Source organism: Puma concolor, chromosome E1 (assembly GCF_028749965.1).
Source record: "Puma concolor isolate L17-30 chromosome E1, mPumCon1.1.hap2, whole genome shotgun sequence".
In the NCBI taxonomy this organism is placed as follows: domain Eukaryota; kingdom Metazoa; phylum Chordata; class Mammalia; order Carnivora; family Felidae; genus Puma; species Puma concolor.
The window spans coordinates 51,558,393-51,581,397 of NC_141680.1; the positions used below are offsets into that span (position 1 = coordinate 51,558,393).

General features: G+C 55.9%; 2 protein-coding genes across 2 annotated transcripts in view; both read left to right on the forward strand.

Moving 5' to 3' along the window:
* The window catches only part of CEP112 (centrosomal protein 112), a 481,908-nt gene extending 460,191 nt beyond the window's left edge, over nucleotides 1-21,717 (forward strand). The window contains exon 28 of the transcript XR_015244252.1: nucleotides 21,599-21,717. The gene's annotated coding sequence lies outside the window, so the exon portion shown is untranslated. The remainder of the gene's footprint in view (nucleotides 1-21,598) is intronic.
* A 1-nt stretch (nucleotide 21,718) lies between these two features.
* AXIN2 (axin 2) overlaps nucleotides 21,719-23,005 on the forward strand; it is a 29,445-nt gene continuing 28,158 nt past the window's right edge. The window contains exon 1 of the mRNA XM_086687831.1: nucleotides 21,719-22,533. Coding sequence (XP_086543957.1) covers nucleotides 21,719-22,533 — 815 coding nt within the window. The remainder of the gene's footprint in view (nucleotides 22,534-23,005) is intronic.

Here is a 23,005-nt window from a genome sequence, read left to right on the forward strand (position 1 = left end):
CTTCAGTCCTGCTCTGGACTTTTCTTGACCTTCCAGATTTGAACCATCTAAGTTCTTCCAAAGCAATAATTCCTGGCTAATTCTGATGCTCATGGGACACAATGAGAGTCCTTGGGAGGTCTCATAACCACCCATAGCGGACAACCAAAACTCAACACTCTGCCAGCCTCCCCCAGCCCCGACCCCTACTTCCCTGCAGCTCCGGTTTCTTCCTGCCTTCACTCCCAGCTTTCCCTCCTGCATCTCCAGTGGAAGCTGCTGGGACCCACTCTGCCTGCAAGCTTGGAGAGCAAGAATTGCCTGTATCCCCTATCCTCTCCCTCTAGCCCTTAACCGTGTGTCATACTGCAAATGCCAGGGCATAAATTCTCCAGCTCCTTTGTCCCCGAGCCAGGGTGACAGTAAGCCATAGTTACCCTCTGGGGGACACTGATGGACATCGCGCACTCACCGGCCTCCTTCCCTTCTCCAGGCCACCCCCCTGCCACCCTACAGGTTTTCCCTGAGACTGTTTCCTAATAATCCACTTGAATTCCAGTCTCAGGAATCCTGCTTCTGGGGAGCCCGACCTAAGAAAGTTGCGGAAATAAAATGTAAATATCTAACCAGATACAACCTCTTAGATTATCAGGGACTCCCACCGGGGTCCCTGCTTCCTGAATCTCACCTGTCGTTAGACCCAACTCCCCACCCCACAAGCAGGTACTTCCTGAAACAGTTGATGACATAGCTCGCCCGCTAGCTGGTTTCTCTATAAAGTCAAGGCCATACTCTGGACCAGAACATTCCATTTCTCCTTGCTCTGGCCACACCAGCTCCGCTCTGGATGCCCGCTCACCTGGCACGTTGTATTCTCCTAAGGTACGTTCCTGCGCCCAGCTGTGCCCACGCCCAGGACTGTGTCTGGTGTCTGGGCCTTTGCTCGTGTTCTTCTGCCTTCTAGGGCTGGCCTTCTTGGCTTCCTTGGACTCGTTTCCGCCCCTTTGTCGCCCCTCCCCCCAGCATCCCGTGTCCCTTGCCGCTTTGGCTCTTCCCCTGTTATTGTTATGTTGTCTGCTTCTGTGTTTACCTCCCAGACTCTTAGAGGACACAACCTGTGTCTGACCGTCGCTGACACTGTCCCTGAGCCTAAGACAGTGCGTGGCACATGGCAGGCACCTGCCGATGGGGGTCAGGTTGACCTGGTGACCGTCCTCCAGACACGCTGCTGTGGGATGAGCTGTGCCCCACCCCCATTCCCATGTTGAACCCCTAACTCCCCAGATGATGGGTGTTTGGAGATGGAGCTTTGGGGAGGTACTTCGGGTCAGACGAGGCCATGGGGGCGGGACGCCCACGATTGGATCAGTGCCCTTATTAGAAGAGGAAGAGAACAGAACTCGCTCACTCTCTCTACCGAATGAGGACATAGTGAGATGGTTGCCAGTTACCGGAAGCCAGTAAGAGAGGTCTCCTCAGGAACTGAATTGGCTGGAACCTTGGTCGTGGATTTCCAGCCTCCAGAACTGTGAGGAAGAAATCCCTGTTGCATAAACTGCCCAGTCTACGGAATTTTGTTATGATGGCCCGAGCAGACCAGTATACATAGGCACGGTAAATCCAAGTATATATATTTCCGAGTAATACCAAAGCACCTATACTGGAATCCGGCACTGAGACCTGTTAGAAGTGTGATTGTTTTTAATGATGAAAGAAGGAATTAGAGCATTTCTGCCCATTAATTTTATCTGCCTGTAATGACAATGTTACCATCCATTTGCTTTAGATTATCTCGGTCCAGCCTAGTGTGAAAATCAGTGGACTAGCTCCCTGATCCCTAAAGCTGGCCTTCTGCGTCTCCTGAGCCGAGCTCCGAAGCTCCCCAAGGATTCTGATGCAGGTGACAGGTGCGGCCTGTGGCCAAGGCCACATCTAAAACCAGACTAACAAACGCTCTCGCGCCATGATCCTGCTTTATTTATCTGTTGTGTTCCCCCCCCTTCCTGTTTCATTTTTAAATTTTATGTATTATTTGCATGTGATAGACTCAATAGTGAGGCAGGTATCCCCAAAGCTGAGTAGTGTCAGTCCATCAGAGATGAAAGCGGGGAGAGAGAGACCTGCAGAAGCCATTCTCAGCACCCCCAAGGCTGGGTGTGGACATCGGCTTCACCTTCCCAGGGGCCCAGAGTCACTGCTTCTCCCGGTTCTCTGGGGGTGGGCCAGAGGAGTGGGTGTGCACTTTCTCCATTCCGTCCTGAGTGGAGGGATGGGGTGAGAAGAGCCTGTTCCATCTGTACCCCCGGCCATAGAGCAGCCCTGACCGCCTCCTGGGGCCCGCGGGTCCCCTGGGGGCACCACCCACCCTTTCAGTGCCAGCACATTGGCCTTGGCTTGGCCACCCCTGCCAGCAGCCAGTTCGGCGCTCGCCAAGAACTCTTCGCTGTAGTCCCAGCACCAAGGATTTGTAATTGCTCGTGGACAGAGGCTGTGTGGCTCCCCGTTAGCTCTTCCTGGGCTTGTGGGGCTCCTTTCCTTCCAAGGCTATCAGCCCTTAACAAAGCAAGTCCTTCTCTGGTGCGTACGGAGGGTTCTCCCAGGGCCCGTGGAGGCAGAGACCCAGCGGTGCAAGAAACTTCCCCAGCCTTCCATGCAGAAAGCCTTTGGGGCTGGAGCAGAGGAGTTAAGTTCTGGGCTGAGGCTTCAGTGTTCAATTTCTTTATTTCCTGTTGATGACATTATTGCCTTCCTACAACCATTGACACATGTTGCTTTCATCTGTTTCATTTCAAGACATGAGTACATTCGCTGGAAACTATGCTTAATAGCTAAACTCAAAACATTTGGATTTCCTTTCCTTCTTGACTCTTTGCTGGTATGCCGCGTTCTCTGGTGGGTTGGTTTTTTGGGTGGTGGTGGCTTTTTTTTTTTTTTTCCAGCCACCATTTTTAACCCAGCAAAGAGAAGCCGGTGGCTTCCTGGCCAAGTGGCTCATCCAGCCCCCTTGTTGTGGTGGTTAAACAGCACCTCCTCGCCTCCTCCTTTGCCCGGCTCCTCCCCTTGTCAGGGAGAGAACTGGCCCGTTTAACTATAGGATGGGCCGTGGGTTCTCCGGAAGGTTGCTGCTTCCTTGAGCTCCATGACTCATGGTTTGGACCTTCTGGAAGGAGCCTCCTGAGCAGAGAGGTGAGCTTCTCAGTCTGGACCCAAGGACCCTGGGGAAGCAACAGGCCTGGCTTGCCTGGGGGTGGGATCTGGACGAGCCTCCCTCTGGCTGGAAGCGATAGAAAGTGGCCGTTGGAAGCAGGCCAGCCTCATCTGGTTGGAATTGGGTTTGACATGTGTTTCTAAACCTGGTTGCAGCCACTCACCCTTCCCTGGGCCAGGACAGCATTGCGTGCTGACGGAGTCTGCGAAACGAGCAGTTGGTTGGCTCATGGAAGAATCTCGAAGGTGCCTGGCCTGGGGTCTCTGCCCTGTGCTCTGCATGCCCAGCCCCCACCAGTCTCTCCAGAGGCCCCCGGACGTCTTTCCGGTGGAGGCACAAGAGGAGGGAGAGGAGAGGCGGCCGCAGCCTGGTTCCCGAGGATGAAGGGAAGCCAGCGTTCACAGGACACTGACTGGCCACGTGGACCTTTACGCCCATTTTCTCGTTTCGGCCTCCCTGTTAACAGTTCATTCCCATTTCACCGTTGAGAAAATTGAGGCACAGGAAGGGCAAAAGCTTTTGCCCAAACCGCACAGCTTTGAAGTGGTGAAACCAGGCCAGGAGCCCGGGGCTGGGGTGTCCCCAGTAGCTTTCATCTGGCTGCGTCATCCCTGCCTTCTCCCCTAGAAGCTCAGGGTGCTCGGAGAGCCCATACACCGCCCCTTCCCATGTCGCCCAGCCAGGGCCTCACCTGCCCAGCAGTCGGCACTGCAAACAGGCAGGAAGGAGGTTCACAAAAGCTAATATAGGTGAGCGTGGCCTTGTGCATTGGATCCAGGAGGAGAGAACGTTTGAGGCCCTTCTGCCGCCCCTTTCAAGTCAGCAGGTCTGGCCAAGAGTCTGAGATAGCAGGAAGTGTGGAGAACTAAAACTTCAAGGGGAGAAACGTTGGAGTGCAGTGGAAATGCCGAAGGATTACGGGGCGAGGAGCTGATCACTCTTATCTGTTCAGTCTTACTAACAAAAGTCCCCTCGCTGAGGAAATGGACCTCAGATTCTCAAGACCAGATTCCACATTTTCTCCCATCTTCTTGTCCGGTGTTTCCAGGCCGTTCGCTTTCTGGCTGGCGCGCGTGAGTGGCTGTGTAATGCAGTACAGATGAGGTATTGTGCGAACGCAGATTTACCGACTTACCTAAATCCGTGGTGGGCACGAAACAAGTGATGCCAAGCTGCTTTTCAGAGATGACATTTCTGAGAGGGACAAGGCCCTGTGGGCCTGTCAGGTTGTCTGCAGCAGGCCCTGGCTGGGAGAGTCTGATGCCAAGGCCCCCAGCCGAAGGTCTGCATTGCACAGCGTCCAAATGGCCTTGACGGGCCACTGTTCCGTAACCCTGGTGAAATGATGCAAAGCCAAGCTTATGTAAAATATTTGACTCAGTAGAAGGCACTCCAAAATGGCAGGGTCGCCAAGGATGCCACGGAACCCCTCTTTGGTAGTGAATTATTAAAAGTAATATAATGTCATTATAGAAATTTTGGAAAATACAAAATAATAATATTCCATTTCAAGGACCAGAGAGGCAGTCAATTGACCTCAAGGGAAAATAGGGGTGCATTGCAAGAACAGGGCTTTCGGGATCCCTCAGGGCACGGCCCCAGCCTCTGCCCCTCATAACTTCAACGCCTCCCAGGCCATGGCTACTGTTTCCCCAGCCTCGCTCTCGTTTTGTCTCCCTGCTCAAATTTCTGAGCTCAGGAGGCAAACTGAACAACCCAGCTCCTCTCTCTAGGCCTCACTACTCCAGTCAAGGGGCACTGGCTAGCCTGTGACGGGCCGCCCATGAGTGACATGGCCGCACACAGTTCAATCAGCTGTGCCCAGAAAGGGATAGGGTCACACGGCACAAAATGTCACCATCCAGGCCTGGCTGGGGGTGGCCGAGAACCTATAGAAAGCCAGAGAAAAGTGATCCGCAATCCTGCCATCTACTATTCAATTCATTTTTCTATATGTTTTACCTAGTTGAATACATGTTTTATGCAACTTTTGCCTCTTGCTTTTTGGAGTTGATTTCACATGTCCTTCCAGTATCATTACAACGCCATTACCTTTTAAAAGTTCACATAATGTTCCTATACTGCCTGTGCCGTGGGTATGATTTACTTAATCGCTCCTCTTACAGACATGGATTCCTATTGTTCTGCATAACCCTGAATGCTTCGAAACGCACAAGATGGCATCCTGGACTCATCACTAATTCCAGGAGAGTTTGGGAAACTTGGCCCTTCCTCCCCAAACAGAGGCACAATGGCCCTTTGGAAGAGGCCACAGGGACAGAAGGAAGAAGCGGGTCCCAACCTGTCGGCGTCTGCTTGTATCCACGTTATCATTCTTGAGTGCTGCACCTGTGATCAAGACCAAAGGTCACAGACCAGCACTTCTCCGCTCCCTCCAGGGAGCCCCCCACCTCCCCGAGCTGCACGTGCAGAAGAGGAGCGAGTAGGTGACCGTCTGCTGCCTTCTGAAGTCTTCGTTCCTCTTTACCCGATGAGCCTGGCCACAGCCTAGGTGAGGCTGTGCCTATCTCCTGTGGGTGCAACGTGCAGTGAGCAGGGAGAACGGAGTAGAAGAGTCTGGAATGAGGGGTGCCTGGGTGGCTCCGTCGGTTGAGCGTCTGCCTTTGGCTCAGGTCATGATCTCGCGGTCCGTGAGTTTGAGCCCTGCGTTGGGCTCTGTGCTGACAGCTCGGAGCCTGGAGGCTCTTTCAGAATCTGTGTCTCCCTCTCTCATTCTCTGCCCCTCCCCCACCCATGCTCTGTCTGTCTCTCTCTCTCTCTGTGAGAAATAAATAAACTTAAAAAAAAAATTTTTTTTTTTTTTAAAAGAAGAGTCTGGAATGGAAGAGTCAGAGACGCTGGTATCCAAGCCCTTCCTTGTGCAGGTGAGAACCCTGCACTGCCCAGAGTGGCCTGGGCCACTGAGCAAGTTGGAGCCAGGACTGAGATGTAGGCGTGGGCGCTGGCCCCTAACCCTCCCTGATTACGCGCTTGATCAGCAAGAACACAGAGCCAACTGGAAATGCAATAAAACGCCTCTTCAGTGTGATGGCTATTCTTATTAAAACTAGCGGGTCAGACTAGATGCCATCAGGTACTTAGGCCTATGGGAGCTGACACCTGTCATTCAGAGAATGGGAAGCTAACACGGGACAAGAGTTTTTATGAGAAAACTCCATCGGCTAAAGCGCCAGGCAGGTGCCCAGTAGCAAAGCCCTCGCGTCTGTCCTCAAGGGATGTTTACGGGGCATCTCCTTCCAGCTGGGTGCTTCCACTGCCCCCAGGAGGGTGTCTAAGCAAGTGGAGATTGACATCTTACAAGGCAATGGCAATGGCCTTGGGGTAAAAGGGCTGGGAGGAATCAAGGAACCAACCCAGAGCCTTGTTCTTTCCCAAATGCACTGTGTGACTGCCGTGTGACCTTCACCGAGTGTCTGGAGCCCCCTAGATGGGCTAGCTTCAGGGGCAGGTGATCAGTGCAGACACACAGTCCCCATGCTCAGAAGCGCCGTGGTGGCGCCATCTTGAAGTACCTGATGTTGGACAGGGGGCCTGCATTCAGTGTTTTTAGGCTGTATCCTGCCCCCAGGCCTGTGTTTCCTGTGAAATAGATTGATAATAGTAGTGTCTGCCACAGGGAGTGGTTGGGCAGGGGAGTTGATGAGATGACCTCTTCGCAGAGAGCCTGGCCCACAGGAAGTGCCTCCTAGCCTCAGCCACTTTGCTACTGTTATTACCCCAAACCCTCTACAGCCTGCCTCTTGCCCTCCCGGTCTTTCCCGTCCCCTCGGAGGACTTCTCCTCAATCTCCTCTCTCTCTCTCTGTGGACTCTGACCCAAGGACTCAAATATCTGGGGCGCAAGGACCAGACTTGGAAATCACAGCAGTCTTCTCGGGGCCCTTGAAGCCCTTATCAGAAAGGAAACTGCTAACGACTCTGTCTCTGGTTTATGGCAGCTCGCTCTGTTTATGGCCCTTTTACTGCCCTGGGCCCTGGGGGTTCAGACAGAGCCGCTCTTTGTGACGGAAGATGGCACCAAGGAGGGAGCCACAGACCCACCTTCCCTCTGGGCCGCAGGCCTTGGATTCCCTGCAGCCTGGGCAGGGTCAGCCAGGAAAGGTCTACAGTAATGTCCGACTGGGCCCAGAAGCCGCGAGTACAGGACTGAGTGTGATCATCCTGCCCAGGTCTCTGGGGTCAGCTTCCTGGACTGGACAGATGGTACTATTAGCAGCAAATAGCGGTCACTCTGCTCTCTCCGTGCCAGCGACTATGGCTGGCACTTTGCGCATATTATCTTGATTCCCACAGCCTCTGGGGCCTGTTAGCCCGGGACTGGTAAGTGGGAAACATTAAAAAAAAAAAAAAAGATAGCTTGAAAATTATTTCGGTCATAAACAACCCTTAAAAGTGGTTCTTTATCCTTAGCTCTCTTTTATGGATGAGGAAATCAAGGCTTCAAAGGATATGTAACTCCTAAAAGGATATACAACCTATTCCAGGTCAGTGGTGGGGTGCGGACTTGAAACTTGATGTATGTCCAACTCCTGAGTCCAAAGGATGGTATTGCTTCTCATTCATCAATTCCCTTGCTTCTTCCTTCATTATACTTTCCTGGATGAGGAAGTGGTAGGCTTGGTCCCAGCCACTGATAGCTCTGTGCAGGTCGGGTTGTTCAGATAAGCTTCCCTGGGCGAGTCTGGCACCTTATATATGCAAGACAAGCATATATGCAAGGCCAGCCCAGGCCTCGTGCAGAAGGGTGGGAAAAGATATTTCTGGGGTGCGAGTAGCTGTAACTTCCTGCCTCTGTGTGTCTCTCTTTTGTCCCCTTCCCCTGTCAGCCTGGGGTGCCCTGAGTGAGGCCCACCTCAAAGAGTACATTGAGAGAGAAAACAACTTCCAAGTTGGGTATTGGGGTTCGGGCAGGGGTGCTAATAAAGAGCACCCCCTTTCCCTGCTCCAGGGGAGGGCTGAATGAGAGAAGACACAGGCGTCAGGCAGGTGGAGTCAGGTACGTCAAGTCAAGGTTGCTGCCCGATCGATCGATCGAGTAAATGCCCGGCAGGAAGCAGTAATCGCCGTCTCCCTGGAGCTGGATTCCAAATTAGACACGCTTACTTGACACTGGTTTGGAGAGAAAACTCGGGGTCTTCCCAGTGGGGTCTGCCTGTGGAACTTAGGCCTTGGGGGAGCAGACGGAGATGGGGAGACGGCAGGCCAACTCCAAGGAGGGATGGGCAGAGTTATATACACCCTGGTTAGTGTCCTCCTCTCCTGGGGCCAGGGGTCCCTCCCTCGCCTGGGGACTACAGGAGTGGGAGGAGGCATGCTCGTGTGCGGGGCCGGTGGGGGAGACCTAGCCCCCCAGCACCCCCGGCTGACCAGCAAAGGATGGAGCAGGCCTGTGTCCATGAAGGGTGGTCGGAAGACGTGGTCAAGGAAGAGATGTGCCCACTTTACTGAAAGTGGACAAGGCCAAGTAGTGAAGGGCCAGCAGGAAAGCCCCAAAGTGTTTCCATTGCCCTTCCCTGCCCCCACACATTCATCCAGCCTCAGGAAACAAGGCCTAGGAACCCCATGCTGAGTGCACTGTACCTAGTAAGCTCATCCAGGCTCCTTCGTGGGCCACCAGGGGGGGACCAAACTCACCTCTCCCTCTCCGCCTCCCCTCCTACTGCCTTCGGCACTGAACACCTGCTCTGCGGGGCACTGTGTGCTGGGGAGACACAAGGGGACTCGCTCGCCCCTTCAGTGTCGTGTAATGAATCCCTGCCGAGGGGGCTCTGGGAGCCCTGGGTAAGTCGCCTCCGGGACACTGTAGATCCGTGCCAGGCACACACAGCGTGAGGATAGCCCAGGTAGGGCAAAGGGTACAGGACAGCACGTTAGACGAGCATTGAGTCAGCGTGCAGAGCGCCAGAGGGGCGGAGAGGCTCCGGGAGAGGCTCCTTCTTGGACTCTTGTCATCCTCTGAACCTCTCGTCTGCCCCGGGGTGGCCCCCGCTGGCGGGGCCGGGGGGGGGGGGCGCCCGACATCACGGCAACACCAAGGTCACAGCTGGCTGCATCTCAGAGACACACAGAAGCCTCGTTGGTGAGCAAGACGGGCCCGTACCCCCACACACCAGCACTTTAGGAACCCCCTGGCCAGCAACAGAAAACGCACCCTGGCAGGAAGGCTTGACATGTCTGTGGCCGTCTAACACGCCCGGAGGACCGTCTTTGAACAAGCTTTTCGTCGACGCAGAGTAAGAATAAGGGATGGAATCCACAGAGAAAAGGATCGTTGAAATGCAGCGCCTTGCAGGATTTACAAAGAGAGGAACAAATGTGCCGGGGGGGAAGGCATCACCAACTTGGTGGTCACATCCGGATCATTAAAAAATTGTTTGAAACAAAAAGAGAACCAGCACGCCGTGGTGTACGCCTGTTGCCAATTGGGTGAAGCTCCGTGGAAGGCTCTGAGGGAGGGGTAGCTGCTGGGAGGTTTGAGGACAAGTAGGGCCAGGGGTGGGCACACCCTTCTCTTGACCTCACCCCCTGGGGGCCCACCTCACGGCCCTTGGGAGGAACAGCAGAATCATAAAACGCACCAAGGCCGTTCATGTGGGAGCCCGGGGAAGGCATGGAGGGTGGAAGGTGGTGGTGACAGGAGGCAGCACGGCCGGGGGTGCCAGTGCTGGACAAGGGTTCATGCCCTGAAGACGAAACGGCTGGCCCGCTGTCATGGCCGCAAAGCTTGGGGGTGCTTTCGAGAAGACCCGCATGAAGTTAGCTGGCTGCAGCCATTAATTACCCCTCGTTGAGGACTGGGGTGAGCACAGAGAAGACAAAACGTGTGCCAAGACCTCAGCTGGCCTTGGCAAACCGTCCGTCCCAGAAGGCTGAGCACCAGCATCTTCCAGAAGCAGAACTTACTGGCTAGAACGTTTCCCCTCAGGCTCCATCTGAAACCTGCCATTACTTTATTCCCGTTTTCTAGTTAAGGGAAGGAGTCTCAAAGAGCCCAAAAGACTTGCAGGGTGTCCTTAGCAGGGCAGCCAGGCCCCAGTCTGGGTTGTTCTCTTAGTTTTTTCCCCAAGACGGTTAATCCTTGCTCGAGGGTCAGCGGGGGGGGTTCCAGCCACTGTACTGCATCATCTCATTTGGTCTTCAACCCCCGAGCCAGGCACCGCCATTCTTCCTAATTTATACTTGGGGGAACTGAGGCACAGAGAAAGGACAGACTCTCTCTGTAGGGGGCCGGCCATCCCTTCTCAGAGCCTGGATTCTGGGCTCTTCCTCCCACCAGGCTTTCCCGCCCCAGGTGGTCAGAGCCCCACTTGAGCCCTCCCACTCCAGTAGATCTCTTCCTCCCCACCTTCCCCCTGACAGCTAGCTGCAGAGGTCAGGTACTCTGGCTTTTGAATCCACGTTGGGGCCCTAGTGCCCGTGGCATTGGAACTCCCACCTTCCTCTTCCCTCCGGGCCCCCTGAGGAAAGGTCCCTTCTTCTGGAGCTGAGCAGCATCCCAAGTGCACACCAGGCCCTCCATTGTCTTGTAGAGTGTAAGGTTGACACCTTTTCACAGGGGAATTCAGAGCAGGGACCCCCTGGGGAGGCTGGAGTGGGGGAAGCGGCCTTTGTCGGGGTAGAAAAGGTTAAAGCTGGGATGGGGGTTGGGAAGGTCATGTCTGTTACCGAAAAGCCAAGTTGAAGCAGCTACTAGACCCACAGGAAGTGGGTGGTCACCTAAGAAAGCTGAGCAGGGGGCGGAGTGGGGGGGGGGGGAGCTGGCGGCCATTGGGCGCCCACGCCCTTTCTGGGTGGCAGAACTTCTAGGTCTTGACCTCTGGAAGCTGTCCTGCACCTGGGGTTCCTCCAGGGCTCCCTCTGAGCAGCCACCAGGAAGGCACTCCACTCGGCAGGCAGCTGTCTCACACCTGCCCTTCACACCTGGCTTACTGCTCTCCTCTGACCTTGGCGTTGAGAAAGGGAGGAGGAGGAAGCCCCTTACTCACCCATTTCTTGTGACCCCAAAGTCAGGCAACCAGATTTCGATTATTCCTTTATTTCTGAATTAATGGATTCATGCAAAAAGTTGTACCCAGGTAGATACACTTGACGCATTGAACCAATTGACCTTGAGAAAGGTATTTAAGTCTGCAAAAAAGAAATACTCATCAGTTCAGGGAGAGGGGAAATGGTATTTTCAGCTTAAAAGACTGGCCTTCCCATCAGGGCATCTGTTGAAGTTCGTGGCATCACGAAGAACTCCAGTCTTCCTTGTCTGGAGAGCCGGGCTGGTTCAAGGCTGACTTTTTCCACTTCATTTTTCCCCCTAACATCCCCCAAGTGTGGGGGTGATTCGTTGAGATTATCAAGACAGATTTTGTGGTTTCAATGATTACTGTATCTTTTTTCTACACTCAAAAGTTATTGGGGCAATTTTAATGCACAGAGCATTAGTAATAGGAGGAGAGGCTCACTCTGCACATTTTAATTTTGGGATGTGACTCGCGTTTTTGCTAAGAAAACCATTAAATACATTCAGCCCATACCTGATGTGCAGTCAGTGATCACATCCACAAAACAAAAACAATAAAGACGTCTCCAGACTTACTCTGGGCCACCCCAGTCAGGAGTTTACTCCCCTGCATCTAAGTTCCTGGATAGGAATTCTGAAGATTCCTTTACAAATGTCTTACAGAGAATGAACCCCAGCCCCTGCTACTTTGGGTGACACATTTTAATCCCAAAGATATCCTCATTTGCGTCTTTCTTCCAGGTTTCCTGCTGCTCCAAGGGGAAAGGTTCCTTTGCCTCCTCTAAATCTGAAGCAATAAACGAACAAATAATATTCCTATTTACCTTCTAGATAGACAAATAAGTTCTGTCTTTCCATTTAGTTGGGGGAGAACCCCGATAACTTGGGAAAGGTGGCAGCAAAGTAAACGTTTTTGGGTGTGATCAAATGTCACTAGCCTGTAACTCAGTAAAATCTCAAAACGATTTTGGTTTTTCGTGTCGCAACCTATTTGGGGAAATTGGATATGTTTTTACAGAAACATCCAGTAACCTTGGAAGAACTTCAAACGTTATAATTATTGCCGGTTTACGCTCGTCGCCATTCCCCATCAATGTGCTGTTATATAAGTGCAGAAAAGACCCCTGGAACCCCCACGTATTGCAAGTTGGTTCTCAGCATCAGCAGTGTGAGTTGACAGGGCAAAAGTCTCACCCACAGGCCTGCCACTCCCCTTCTGAAAGGACGCATTTCAGTTCGTGGGTCCAGAATCTGGGCTTAGCTGGTGCCTCTGGCTCAAGGTGGGTTCATGCAGTTGCAGGCAAGCTATCAGCTGGCCTCCACGGGGCTCCAGGCTTGGCTGGGTAGGAATCACCTTCCAGGATCCCTCCCTCCATTGGTGGAAGCCTTGTCCCTGGCCACCTGGGCCTCTCCCTTCCACAGGGCTGCCTCGCGAGCCTAAAAAAGCACCTAAAGTAAAAGTCACCATCTTTTTATAATCCAGTCTCAAAAGGGACGTCCTGTCCTGTCTGCCGTATTCCGTTCGTGAGGTGCAAATCACTAAGCCCCACCGCGCTCAAGGGAGGGGATGACACAGGGCAGGGTACAGGACACAGGGATCTTTGAGGGCCACTTAGAGGACACCAACCGCAATTCCCCAAGCACAGCAGCTAAAGGCTTGCCCCTGGTTGGGGGGGACTTCGTGACCCAGCCCCGGGACCCAGGCTGGCATCCGTGCTGGTTGGCCCATGCGTGTGGTACACCAGTCGTTCAATATTTCACCTATCACCTGTGTCCACAACGCGTTCGGCCATGGACTGGGTTGAGGGAGAAAGGTATCAAAAGACAGGGCCCCTTCTTCAGAGTCCCCGGGGCAATGGGTTGTAAAGAGAAGTAGGTCAGCAGAGGTGTTGTGCTAGAGGTGAGGCCCTGGTGCCCTGGAAAGATGGAAGAGAGGAGCCTCTCCCAGTCTTGGGGGTACGCGGCAGGGGAGGGATTGAAGAAGCCGAAGAGGGTGGCCTGCTGGCCAAGGGAATCTCGCAAGTTCAAAAGCACGAAGGAATAGCAGATGGGAGTCACCATGCAGGACCGCCCTTGGCAGGGGCTTGGGAGCCAGAGGCAGCAGGAGACGGAGCCTGAGATTGGCCAGGGCCAACCACCTTGGGCACCGTACAGCCGGCTCTGTGTGGGCCTGTCCCGGAGGCCGCATGTGGCCAAGAGAGGATTTGAAGCTGGGAATGATATGGTCAATCTTGGAGTGCAGAATGCTCTCTCTATGGTGGCAACAGGTCGGGGACCCAGGGGCAGGGGCTATATACACTGCAGTCCGGGAGAACAGAATGTTGCCGTTCCCGACAAGAGATAACAGCCGAGCTTGGCGGGTGGGTTGTGGACCTGGAGGGAAGGCGGTGATTTTAGGAGATGTTTCAGAGGCAGAATCAACCGAGCCGGGTGACTGAATGGGGATGGATGAGGGAAAGGAAGGATCTAGAAATGGCCCAGGTTTCTTTTTTTTTTTTCAACGTTTATTTATTTTTTGGGACAGAGAGAGACAGAGCATGAACGGGGGAGGGGCAGAGAGAGAGGGAGACACAGAATCGGAAACAGGCTCCAGGCTCCGAGCCATCAGCCCAGAGCCCGACGCGGGGCTCGAACTCCCGGACCGCGAGATCGTGACCTGGCTGAAGTCGGACGCCCAACCGACTGCGCCACCCAGGCGCCCCAAAATGGCCCAGGTTTCTAACTGAGGCAGCGGGGCCTGGTGAGGTCGCTGTCTGCCAGGACTAAGTAGGTTCCGTCTTAAGATGCGAAATGTGAGACAGCTGTGGCCCCGCCCCCTCCCCCCCCCCCCCCCCCCCCCCGCAGGCCTCTAGGGAATGGGGCTTGGAGGGCTGGGTGGGGCAGGAAATGGCCCAGAAACCATTTCAGGGGGAAGGAACCAGAGGAAGAGCAGGGTGTTCGGGCTGGGGAGGAGTGCGGAGCAGTGTGAGATACAGGTGTTCCTGGTAAGAAAGTCCTGACAGATACGGGAGAGGCTTGAACTACAGCGAGAAGTGCTTAAGCACAGCCCTAGCCAGAGCAAAACGGGCCCATGGGATTTACCAATCAGGGTGGTTTGTAAGTGGCTGAAAGTGATTTTCAAGGAGGGAAAGACAATCGAGGGTTGAGGAGACAATGAGAGAGGAGGAAGTGTAGACCGCAAGTGTAGACTCCTCGTTTGCCAGCATATTACCGGAGCACCAGCCAGGTGCCAGCGAGGTGTGGGATGGGCCGTGCAGGCAGCATCCAAGGCAGTTTGCATAATCAAGTGGCATGTTGCGAACTTGACCTGGGGAAGGTTCTTTCATGGGGAGCGAATATCCAGAACCATTCTAGGTGTGCTGGGGAGGCCTGGGACTCTGCCAAGCATCCTCTCCTCCCTGCCCCCCCCCCCCCAGAAGCCCGGCAGTTTGTAGCTCCATTTATAATAACTATTAAAGGCCCTTGGAAGTAAGTCAGATTAGGAAGCTTTACATTATTAGCTCTGTTTTCAATTTAACATTTAAATGATGTGTCTCTATTAATTTTATTAACGAGCAAGTTTCCCTGACACTTCTACGGACACGATTTCTTCGAGAACCCTCCCCTTTTCTCTTGTGGCTTCAAAATTTCCACCTTGGCCTCCCAGTCCCCCCTCCGCTAAGGGGGAGGAAGTAGGAAGGGGGGGTGGGAAGTTGGGTTGGCCTTTTCCTCTTCTCTTCTTCCTCTTGGGCTCTGTTAGAGTCAGTTTTCCCTTAGGTGAACCAGCCCCCCCACCCCCAGATGCCCCCGGGAACACCTGCCACCTTAAGAGACTTCGTGGAATAGCCTAGCTCCTGGTGGTGTGTGTGTCGGGGGGGGGGGGGGGGGCACACAGAGATGGTCCACAAACACGGGCAGAAGGGAGTGTACTTCAGTCAAATTTCAGGCTGAAGCCCTGGGGTGATTCTTTTAGCAAAACATCTCAAAACATGTTTATTAGTCAGGGACTTGAGAAACTCAGGGCCCCCCTCTTAGCCAGCCCTCTCCGGGGTATCCTCCCGGGAGGATGGACCAGGAGTCAGAACCCTCACAAGGTGTCAGCTCAGCTCCAGCATGGGCAGAGTGATCCTGGGAAAAATCTCTTCACCTCTTCCTAGCTTAAGTTCCCCCGTCTCAAAAGGTGGATTGGATCAGATAACACTTTAAGTGGCCCCTGGCTAGAAAATTAGGATGTTTCTTTGGGGGGTACAGGAGAGGACTGTTTCTGAGAGACGGCAGAGGCACAGCCCCCTTTCCCTCTCCGCCTGCTCCTCTCTGCAGGGAGGATGGCAGGGTTGGCTCACCTCTGTAGGACCTCCTTGGTAGCATCCAGCCCCCCACCCCCAACCCCGGGCATGACTCCTGACTGGAGGGCATCTTTGCTTTGGAGACAGAGAGTTTCTTCCCAGGCTATTGGGGGGCCAGTTCGGAGTGCCTACTGTGTGTCAAACTTCTTGCTGGAATCTTCTTGCCTATCCTCATAACGGCATTCGGAGATGTTTCCTCCACTCCACAGATGAACACACAGAGACTCAGAATGACTCGGTAACCTGCCGTCGTAGGAAAGGTTACCTCTGCCTGTCTCCGCCTCCCTCCTTAATCAGAGGTACATTGTCCAAGGTGGCACTTTTCCAAAGAAAGAAGGCAAAGTCACTGAATCTTAGAAAACCGTGTCCTCCGAAGTCTCAAGCGGTGTGACTTCCACTCCAGAAGGGTTTCTGGGGGGCCGACTAAAGTTTGGAGATCTGGCCAGATGCTTCCCAGGGCGTCCTGAGTCTTTGTTTTCTGGGATTCTAGGATTTCAACCCAATACACAATTCCAGAAAAGAATTATACTCTCTGCTTTATTAAACTTGTCTGCACTTAGGCAAAGTAGGCGGTTTATCCTCTGTAGGGTTTGTCTTTAAAGGAGGGGGCTAAGTGAGCATGTGCAGAACGCCATCACCTTGCTTTCCAGTTTCCAGGCAACTGTGCAGGATTACAACAAGTCACATGATATCCCTGCTGCCAGGGAGAAGGGAAAAATGGAAAACTGTGCTATCTTGAGAAAGGGGCTGGGTATAAGCAGAGGACTTTGGATTCTCTTCCAGAAATATTATCAACAAGTAGTCAAAGACCCGGAGGCTTGAGAGGGCTCCTGGCTTCTCAGCACTTGGCCCCGCCTCCTGCTGAATGGGAAATGTACCACCAGATCTGAAGTCAAGGGGGAAGGAGAAAGGGCAGGGGTGAGATGGAGGGGGAGTCACTGGGCCAAGGTGACCAAGCACCTGTTCTGGAAATCAGGCTCTCAGAGGGGTCATTAAGGAGAAGATCCAAACTACACCAGGCCTTGTGTCTGTGTCCCCCATCCCCATTCCTTCCTTCCGGCTGCCGCAGCGCCGGGATAATGAGGGAGCAGGAGAATCTTCCGTTGAAGCAGAGCCTGCGATGATGAAGGCTGGCTGGGGGGCAGCGAAGGGTCAGTGGGGACAGCTGGGAGGGGACGAAAACCACCCATGAAGACCAAGTTTCCACTTCCTTTTTTAAAGCCTCTTCTTTCTGATCATTGTTTATTTTGATTTTGGATGTTTTGCTTTTTCTATCTCCCCTCCCCCACATGGTGTGTGTGTGTGTGTGTGTGTGTGTGTGTGTGTGTGCGCGCGCGTGCACGCGCATGCTACTGTTGTTTACGTTGTAGACACTGCCGTGGCAATTTATTCCCCTCTGTATACAACTTCTGTTCCTGTAATGACACCCTCTGTGGCCTAAAGACTCCCTGGAACCACAGGGACGGCTTTGCCCCCGGCTGTCGTGGGGTCGCCAAAGTGGGTGGGTGTGCCCTTGGCCATAGGTCCCACGCACCAGCATACCGGAAGGCCAGGCTCTTAGACGGAGCCGACCTGAAGGGGACTGGCTGCCAGGCTCCTCACACCCAGCAGTTGACCCAAGGCAAAGATGAGTCATCCGGCCACACTGTAGCCCCAGCCTTCCCGGTTTGCCCTGAGGTGGCCATAATCCGTAGCCTGGACTGCTGGCTGGCTGTCAGCCTGGCTGCCTGGGGAGGTGAGCCATGGACACAGAAGGGCAGGTATTGGGAAGGGAAATGTCACCCGCCTTGGCTCTAGGGAGCAAAAAAGTCTGGCAGCGTGGTCTGCAAAGGCCTCTAGTCCCTTGTTGCAGCCCCACCGGCTGGGGGCAGCAGGGCACAGCCCCCCACTGCTTATTCTTTTCCGGCACATCGTGGGTGTTTTACCATCCTTCTCTTTTCCTACAGAAGCCTAACGAGACCCATTTCTTGCATCTTTCAAAGTTCCGAAGGTCTCATGATAGGCTACAGGCCCTTCTGCATTGAAAAGCGTTGTCATCCATTAATTCAACAAAAAAAGTAAATAAGAAAGTGAATAGAGCTGGGGACCGCAAGCCTGGCCCAGTATCGGCGCTGGGCTTCCCTTTTCACTTATTGAAACAATTTGACGCCTTTAAGATTTTCAAGTTAATAGCGCATCGTATGAGGGACCATTCTATAGCAATAGACGTTCTAGGTTTGTGGCCTGTTTTCTTGTTACATTAAGTGAGAAGAGACGGTTGTGCCTCATCAACATTACTGGTGGCATGTGGGGAGGTGACATTCAAAGGTGACAGTGGGTGAGGAGTTTTCAATAATCCACACTGCAGATCAAGGAGAAAAAAGACATTCCATGTCTGTTTAATACGTAACATATGGCAGCATAGGCGACACCGGCAATAGCGCGTTGGGAATGCGGTTGTTACAGAAAGATGTTCTGTGCGCGCCCAAGAAGGGTTCTGGCGGCCAGGTTGGTAAGTTGGGAGTTAAATCTCAGGGAACTGAGGCATGCTCCCTAACGAGGTGTCAGAGCCCATCTCCAGCACTCAGGCCTGTGCTGGCAGATTCACACCCCCCATCTTCACACATCCACAAACGCACCACACTCAGAAAAACGCGCGCAAGGGCACACACATGCCTTCCGCGTCCAGGCCCGCGTTCGCCCTATGACACTTGGCCAATCGATCCCAGGACTGGAACTCCCTTTACAAGATCCTGGCAGCCCAAATTCCCAGGGAAACTTGAATAGAGGTGGAAAAGTGTTTGATGATAGAAAAAAAAAAAAAAAATCTGCTTGCTTGCAGTTCTTGCGACGGCCAGAATGCTACAATAAACTGTTGCTTTCCAGAGCTGGGGAGGGCGAGGGCAGGCAGGGGGAGGAAGCTGGAGCAAAGAGGCCGGAGAACTTGAAAGACGGAGTTGGAACTCCGGCTGAGAGCGCCCCCGGGGCGGCGGGGGCCTCGCAGGGGGTGGAGGAGGACCCTGGAAGAGTTTACACGGGAGACGGGCGTGCGGCGGGGGCGGGCCGGGCCGGGCCGGGCCGTGCCGGCGCGGGGCGCTGTCCCTTTAAGGCGGGCGGCGCGGGCCGGCCGAGCGCGGCTGTGATTGGCGCGGCGGGATCACTGGCTCCCCAAGCCCGGCCCGGGGGAGTCGGCTGGAGCCGGCTGCGCTTTGATAAGGTCCTGGCAACTCAGTAACAACCCGAGAGCCGGGAAATAAAAATAACCCTTCATAGCAATGGACTTCGCGGCCGCCCGGCGTCCGAGGCGCCCGTCTCCCCAGCGGAAAGCCCTGCTGTAAAAGGTGGGGGTGGAGGCGCGGCCCCAGCGGAGCCGCTTCAAAGAAAGCCCCCCTTGGACGGGGGGCGAGGTCGCGCCGAGCCGCGTCGCGGGCGCCGGGGACGGGAGGGGGTCCGACCGGGCCGAGCCCGTGCTCGGTGGGGTGGTGCGAGCCGGACGGCCCTGGGGAGGGGCGGCCGGGGCACGGGGGGGGCGGCCAGGGGCGCGGCCGGCGCGTACCTCCCTTTCAGGACCGTGCGCTCGGCTCGCGCCTTTGAAGTGCACAGTTAAATCCACAGCGCAGTTTTTGTTGGAAGCGCCCGGAGGACATTTGGTGCGCGGAGTGACTGCTGGAAACAGGACCTGTGTTGAAAGCCGGGCCGGGCGGGGGCCGGAGGGGCCGGGGGCGGCCGCGGCGGGGGCGGAGGCCCACTCGGGTCTTTTGCATAAAAGGGGCGGCGGAGCGCGCCGCTTCACCCTCCCTCCCGGTGGATCTTGCTCTAATCCCGGGATTGTTGTTTCCCCGCACCCCCCTCCCCTGCCGCGCGACTCCCGATGTTCCCCGACTCCGGGACCGGCCCGGGGGGGCCCGGGGCCGCCGCTGCGAGCCGATCCGGGGGCCGGGGCCGGGGCCCTGCCCGGGGCGCCTGCGAGGTCTCGCCGCGGAGCGCGCGCGCGGATCAATGGTGAGTGCCGAGGCCGCGGCGGCCGGGCGGCCCGCGCGCTTTGATGTGCCGGCGGCCCTTTGAAGTTGGCAGGCCGGCTATTTCGGGGCGCTCTCCGGGCTGGCGCGGAGGGGAGCGGCGGGCCCGGCGCCCAGCGCTCCGGGGGGCTTGGCCGGGCCGCCCCGCGCGCCCTGCGCCCGGGCCCCCTCCCCAGCGGGTGGCGGGGGGCCCGGCCGAGAGACTTCTGCAAGTGGCGGCTGCGGCGGGGGCGGAGAGGGGGCAGATCCCCCCCGGGGGTCGCGTCGCAGGCGTCGTTATGGATGTGAGTCGGGGTGTGAGTGTGCGCGGGAGTGCCTTTGGAAGGTGGGATGAAAGGGTGGCGGCGCCCCCCGTTTGCCCTCCCCCCCGCCCCCTCCCAACCCCCCCCGCCTCTCCCTCCGCCCCCTCCTCCCCTCCCGCCTCTCTCCCCCCTCCCCTCCTCCCCTCCTCCCTTCCCGGCCGCTGGTCCGCGCTTAGGGGCCCCGAGCGCTGGCCCGGGCTTAGTCTGCGCGCAGGAGCGGCCCGAGCCCGGGGCGCCCGCGTCCCCCGCGTCCCTCCTCCCCGCCCGGGCCCCGCGCCCCCGGCCGCCCCGGCCCCTTTTGCGGAGAGGCAGAGACTCCGCGCGTCGCCATTTCTGGACTAGGCTGCTGCTTTCCGTGCCTTTTCTGCGGGCGTCTCTGCGAGCGGCGGCGCCGGGGACCGACCCGGGCTCGGGGTGCCGCGAGCGCCTCCCGGGGCTCCTGCCCCGCGCTCCGCGGCCCGCTCGCCGGGGCTCTGGAAGCGTTCGGTTGGATTTGGGCCGGGGGGGGGGGGCGGGCCGGTGGGGCTCCGCGGAGATGAGAGCCCGGCCTCGGGCCGCCTTCGTCTTCCAGGTAACGGGGCCGCCCCACCTTCCCTCCGCCCCGGCAGCGCGGCGCTACCGGCGGCCCCGCCACTCCGCCGGCGGAGCTGCCCAGCCCGGCGGCCTGGGGCCCCTGGTTCGGGGTCGCGCCCCATCCCCTCCGGCCCGCCCCTGCCCTCCTTAGTTTGATCCTTCCAGTGCTAGGGAAAGCGGCTTGTTTATTGGTTAGATAAGACTTTTTTCTTTTGGAAAAAAGACAGGCTCGAGGTCAGTAGAGTTTGGGATTCTTGGCAGAGGCAATGGTAGCGTGAGACGGTTTCTGATCCGGTTTTGTAGGGTTTGTGGCTCCGGGAGGGGAGCTGGGGGCGGAAGTGGGGGGCGTAGGGAGCGGCGGGTCTTGAGGCTTCTCTGCTCTCTCGCAAAGTTTGGAGATCAAAGTCGTGCCTGAATGAGTTGATTTTTGGTTCTGGCGAACGGGGAACACAGAGGTGTAGACTGAGCCGGATTCTTGGCGGGAGGCGGGGGCGCAGCGAACATTTACATCTGGGTGGAGGGGGGCGTTTTCCAGCTGGGAGCCCATTCCGCCCCTTGCTGGGCGGGCTTCTTTCTCGGTCGAGGATCTTCTGAATTTTTAAGGAGTGGGAAGGGGGAGCGCGGAGGGAAGGGGTGGGTGGGGGGAATGGGAACCAGATGCCGGGGAAGGGCACGTTTGGAGCTCGAGTTATCTGTGCGGAGAGCCGAGTGGGGAAATTTACCGAAATTGGTTTCACCTGCACACAGCCCGGCGGCTCGGGGTGCGCGTCTTTGGAGTTGATGCTGACGGGGGGTGGGGGGGTGGGGGTGGGTAGCGGAGCCCAGGCAGCACTGCGTGCGCCCAGGCCGAGTGGGTTTTTGAAAGGCTCGGTCTTACACCTTCCAACCTCCCGCCCCCCCCCCCCGCCCCCACCCCCACCCCCAGCTCCCACCCTCCGAGCTCACGGCTCACCTTCCCCGCCCTCCCCCTCCCAAAACGTGCTGGGAGCTCAGATTTCGCCTTTGAAAAAGCAGCGTCGGATACTTTAGATGAGCACCTCGCAGATAGCTGGGTTGCTTGATTTGAATTTGAGGAGTTGAAAAGCCTGTTTACTTTCTTGCTTTGATGTTGGGTAGATCTGGTTTTGATTAGATCAATACCCCTTTCTCTCTCCCTACCTCCCCCCTTCCTTTTCTTTCCAGAAAGGAGGCTCAGATGAGCCCCTGCTGACTTGAGAGAGAGAGAGAGAGACCACGCTGATCGCTGACAGGAGCTGGGGGAAGAGAACAATTCCCGAACTCCGTGCGCAGAGCTCCCTCGCCATGAGCAGTGCTGTGCTGGTGACTCGCCTCCCAGACCCCAGCAGCAGCTTCCACGAGGATGCCCCCCGGCCCCCCGTTCCGGGGGAAGAAGGGGAGACCCCACCGTGCCAGCCCGGGGTGGGAAAGGGCCAGGTCACCAAACCCATGCCTGTCTCCTCCAACGCCAGGCGGAACGAGGGTGGGCTGGGAGAGCCTGAGGGGCGGGCATCCCCGGACTCCCCTCTGACCAGGTGGACCAAGTCTTTGCACTATTTGTTGGGCGATCAAGACGGTGCTTATCTCTTCCGCACTTTCCTGGAGAGGGACAAATGCGTGGATACCTTGGACTTCTGGTTTGCCTGCAATGGGTTCAGGCAGATGAACCTGAAGGATACCAAAACTTTACGAGTAGCCAAAGCGATCTACAAAAGGTACATCGAGAACAACAGCATCGTCTCCAAGCAGCTGAAGCCTGCCACCAAGACCTACATTAGAGATGGCATCAGGAAGCAGCAGATTGACTCCATCATGTTCGACCAGGCCCAGACTGAGATCCAGTCGGTGATGGAGGAAAATGCCTACCAGATGTTTTTGACTTCTGATATATACCTCGAATATGTGAGGAGTGGGGGAGAAAACACAGCCTACATGAGTAACGGGGGCCTGGGGAGTCTAAAGGTCGTGTGTGGCTACCTCCCCACCTTGAATGAGGAAGAGGAGTGGGCTTGTGCCGACTTCAAGTGCAAACTGTCACCCACCGTGGTGGGCTTGTCCAGCAAAACCCTGAGGGCTACAGCCAACGCGAGGTCCGCGGAGACCGTTGAAAATGGATACAGGTAAGAGCTGGGCCGGGGAGGGCACCGGGGCTGGAGGAGGGCACGGACTTTGCAGATGTTTGGAGTTAAGTGGGGTGGATGGTTGGATGGATGTGCCGCTGAGGCCGACAAAGGTCTGTTGAGAGCTAGGACCGCTGGCCACGAACCCTTTGATCTTGGCTTTTCGTTGTTTAAAGTGGGGAAGAGTGTGCTCCCACAGCTGCATACCTGCAGTCTTCCAGGGCTAACTTCAAACAGGGGCAAGCAGTGTTCATTAATGCGGGTTACTTATTATCCTGGGCCAGTCTTAGAAGGGAGAGAGAGAAAGAGGGAGAGAGGGAGAGGACAGCAGCTTTTGATGCCTCTGAGTCACCAAATACACTAAACACCACTTTTGGAAGGGGTCACTCACCACTAATCAGTAGAGAGTGGAATTAATGTGGTTGGGGAGGCAGCTGGGTCGTGGAGGCCCGGGAAATAGCGTGTGTACCCA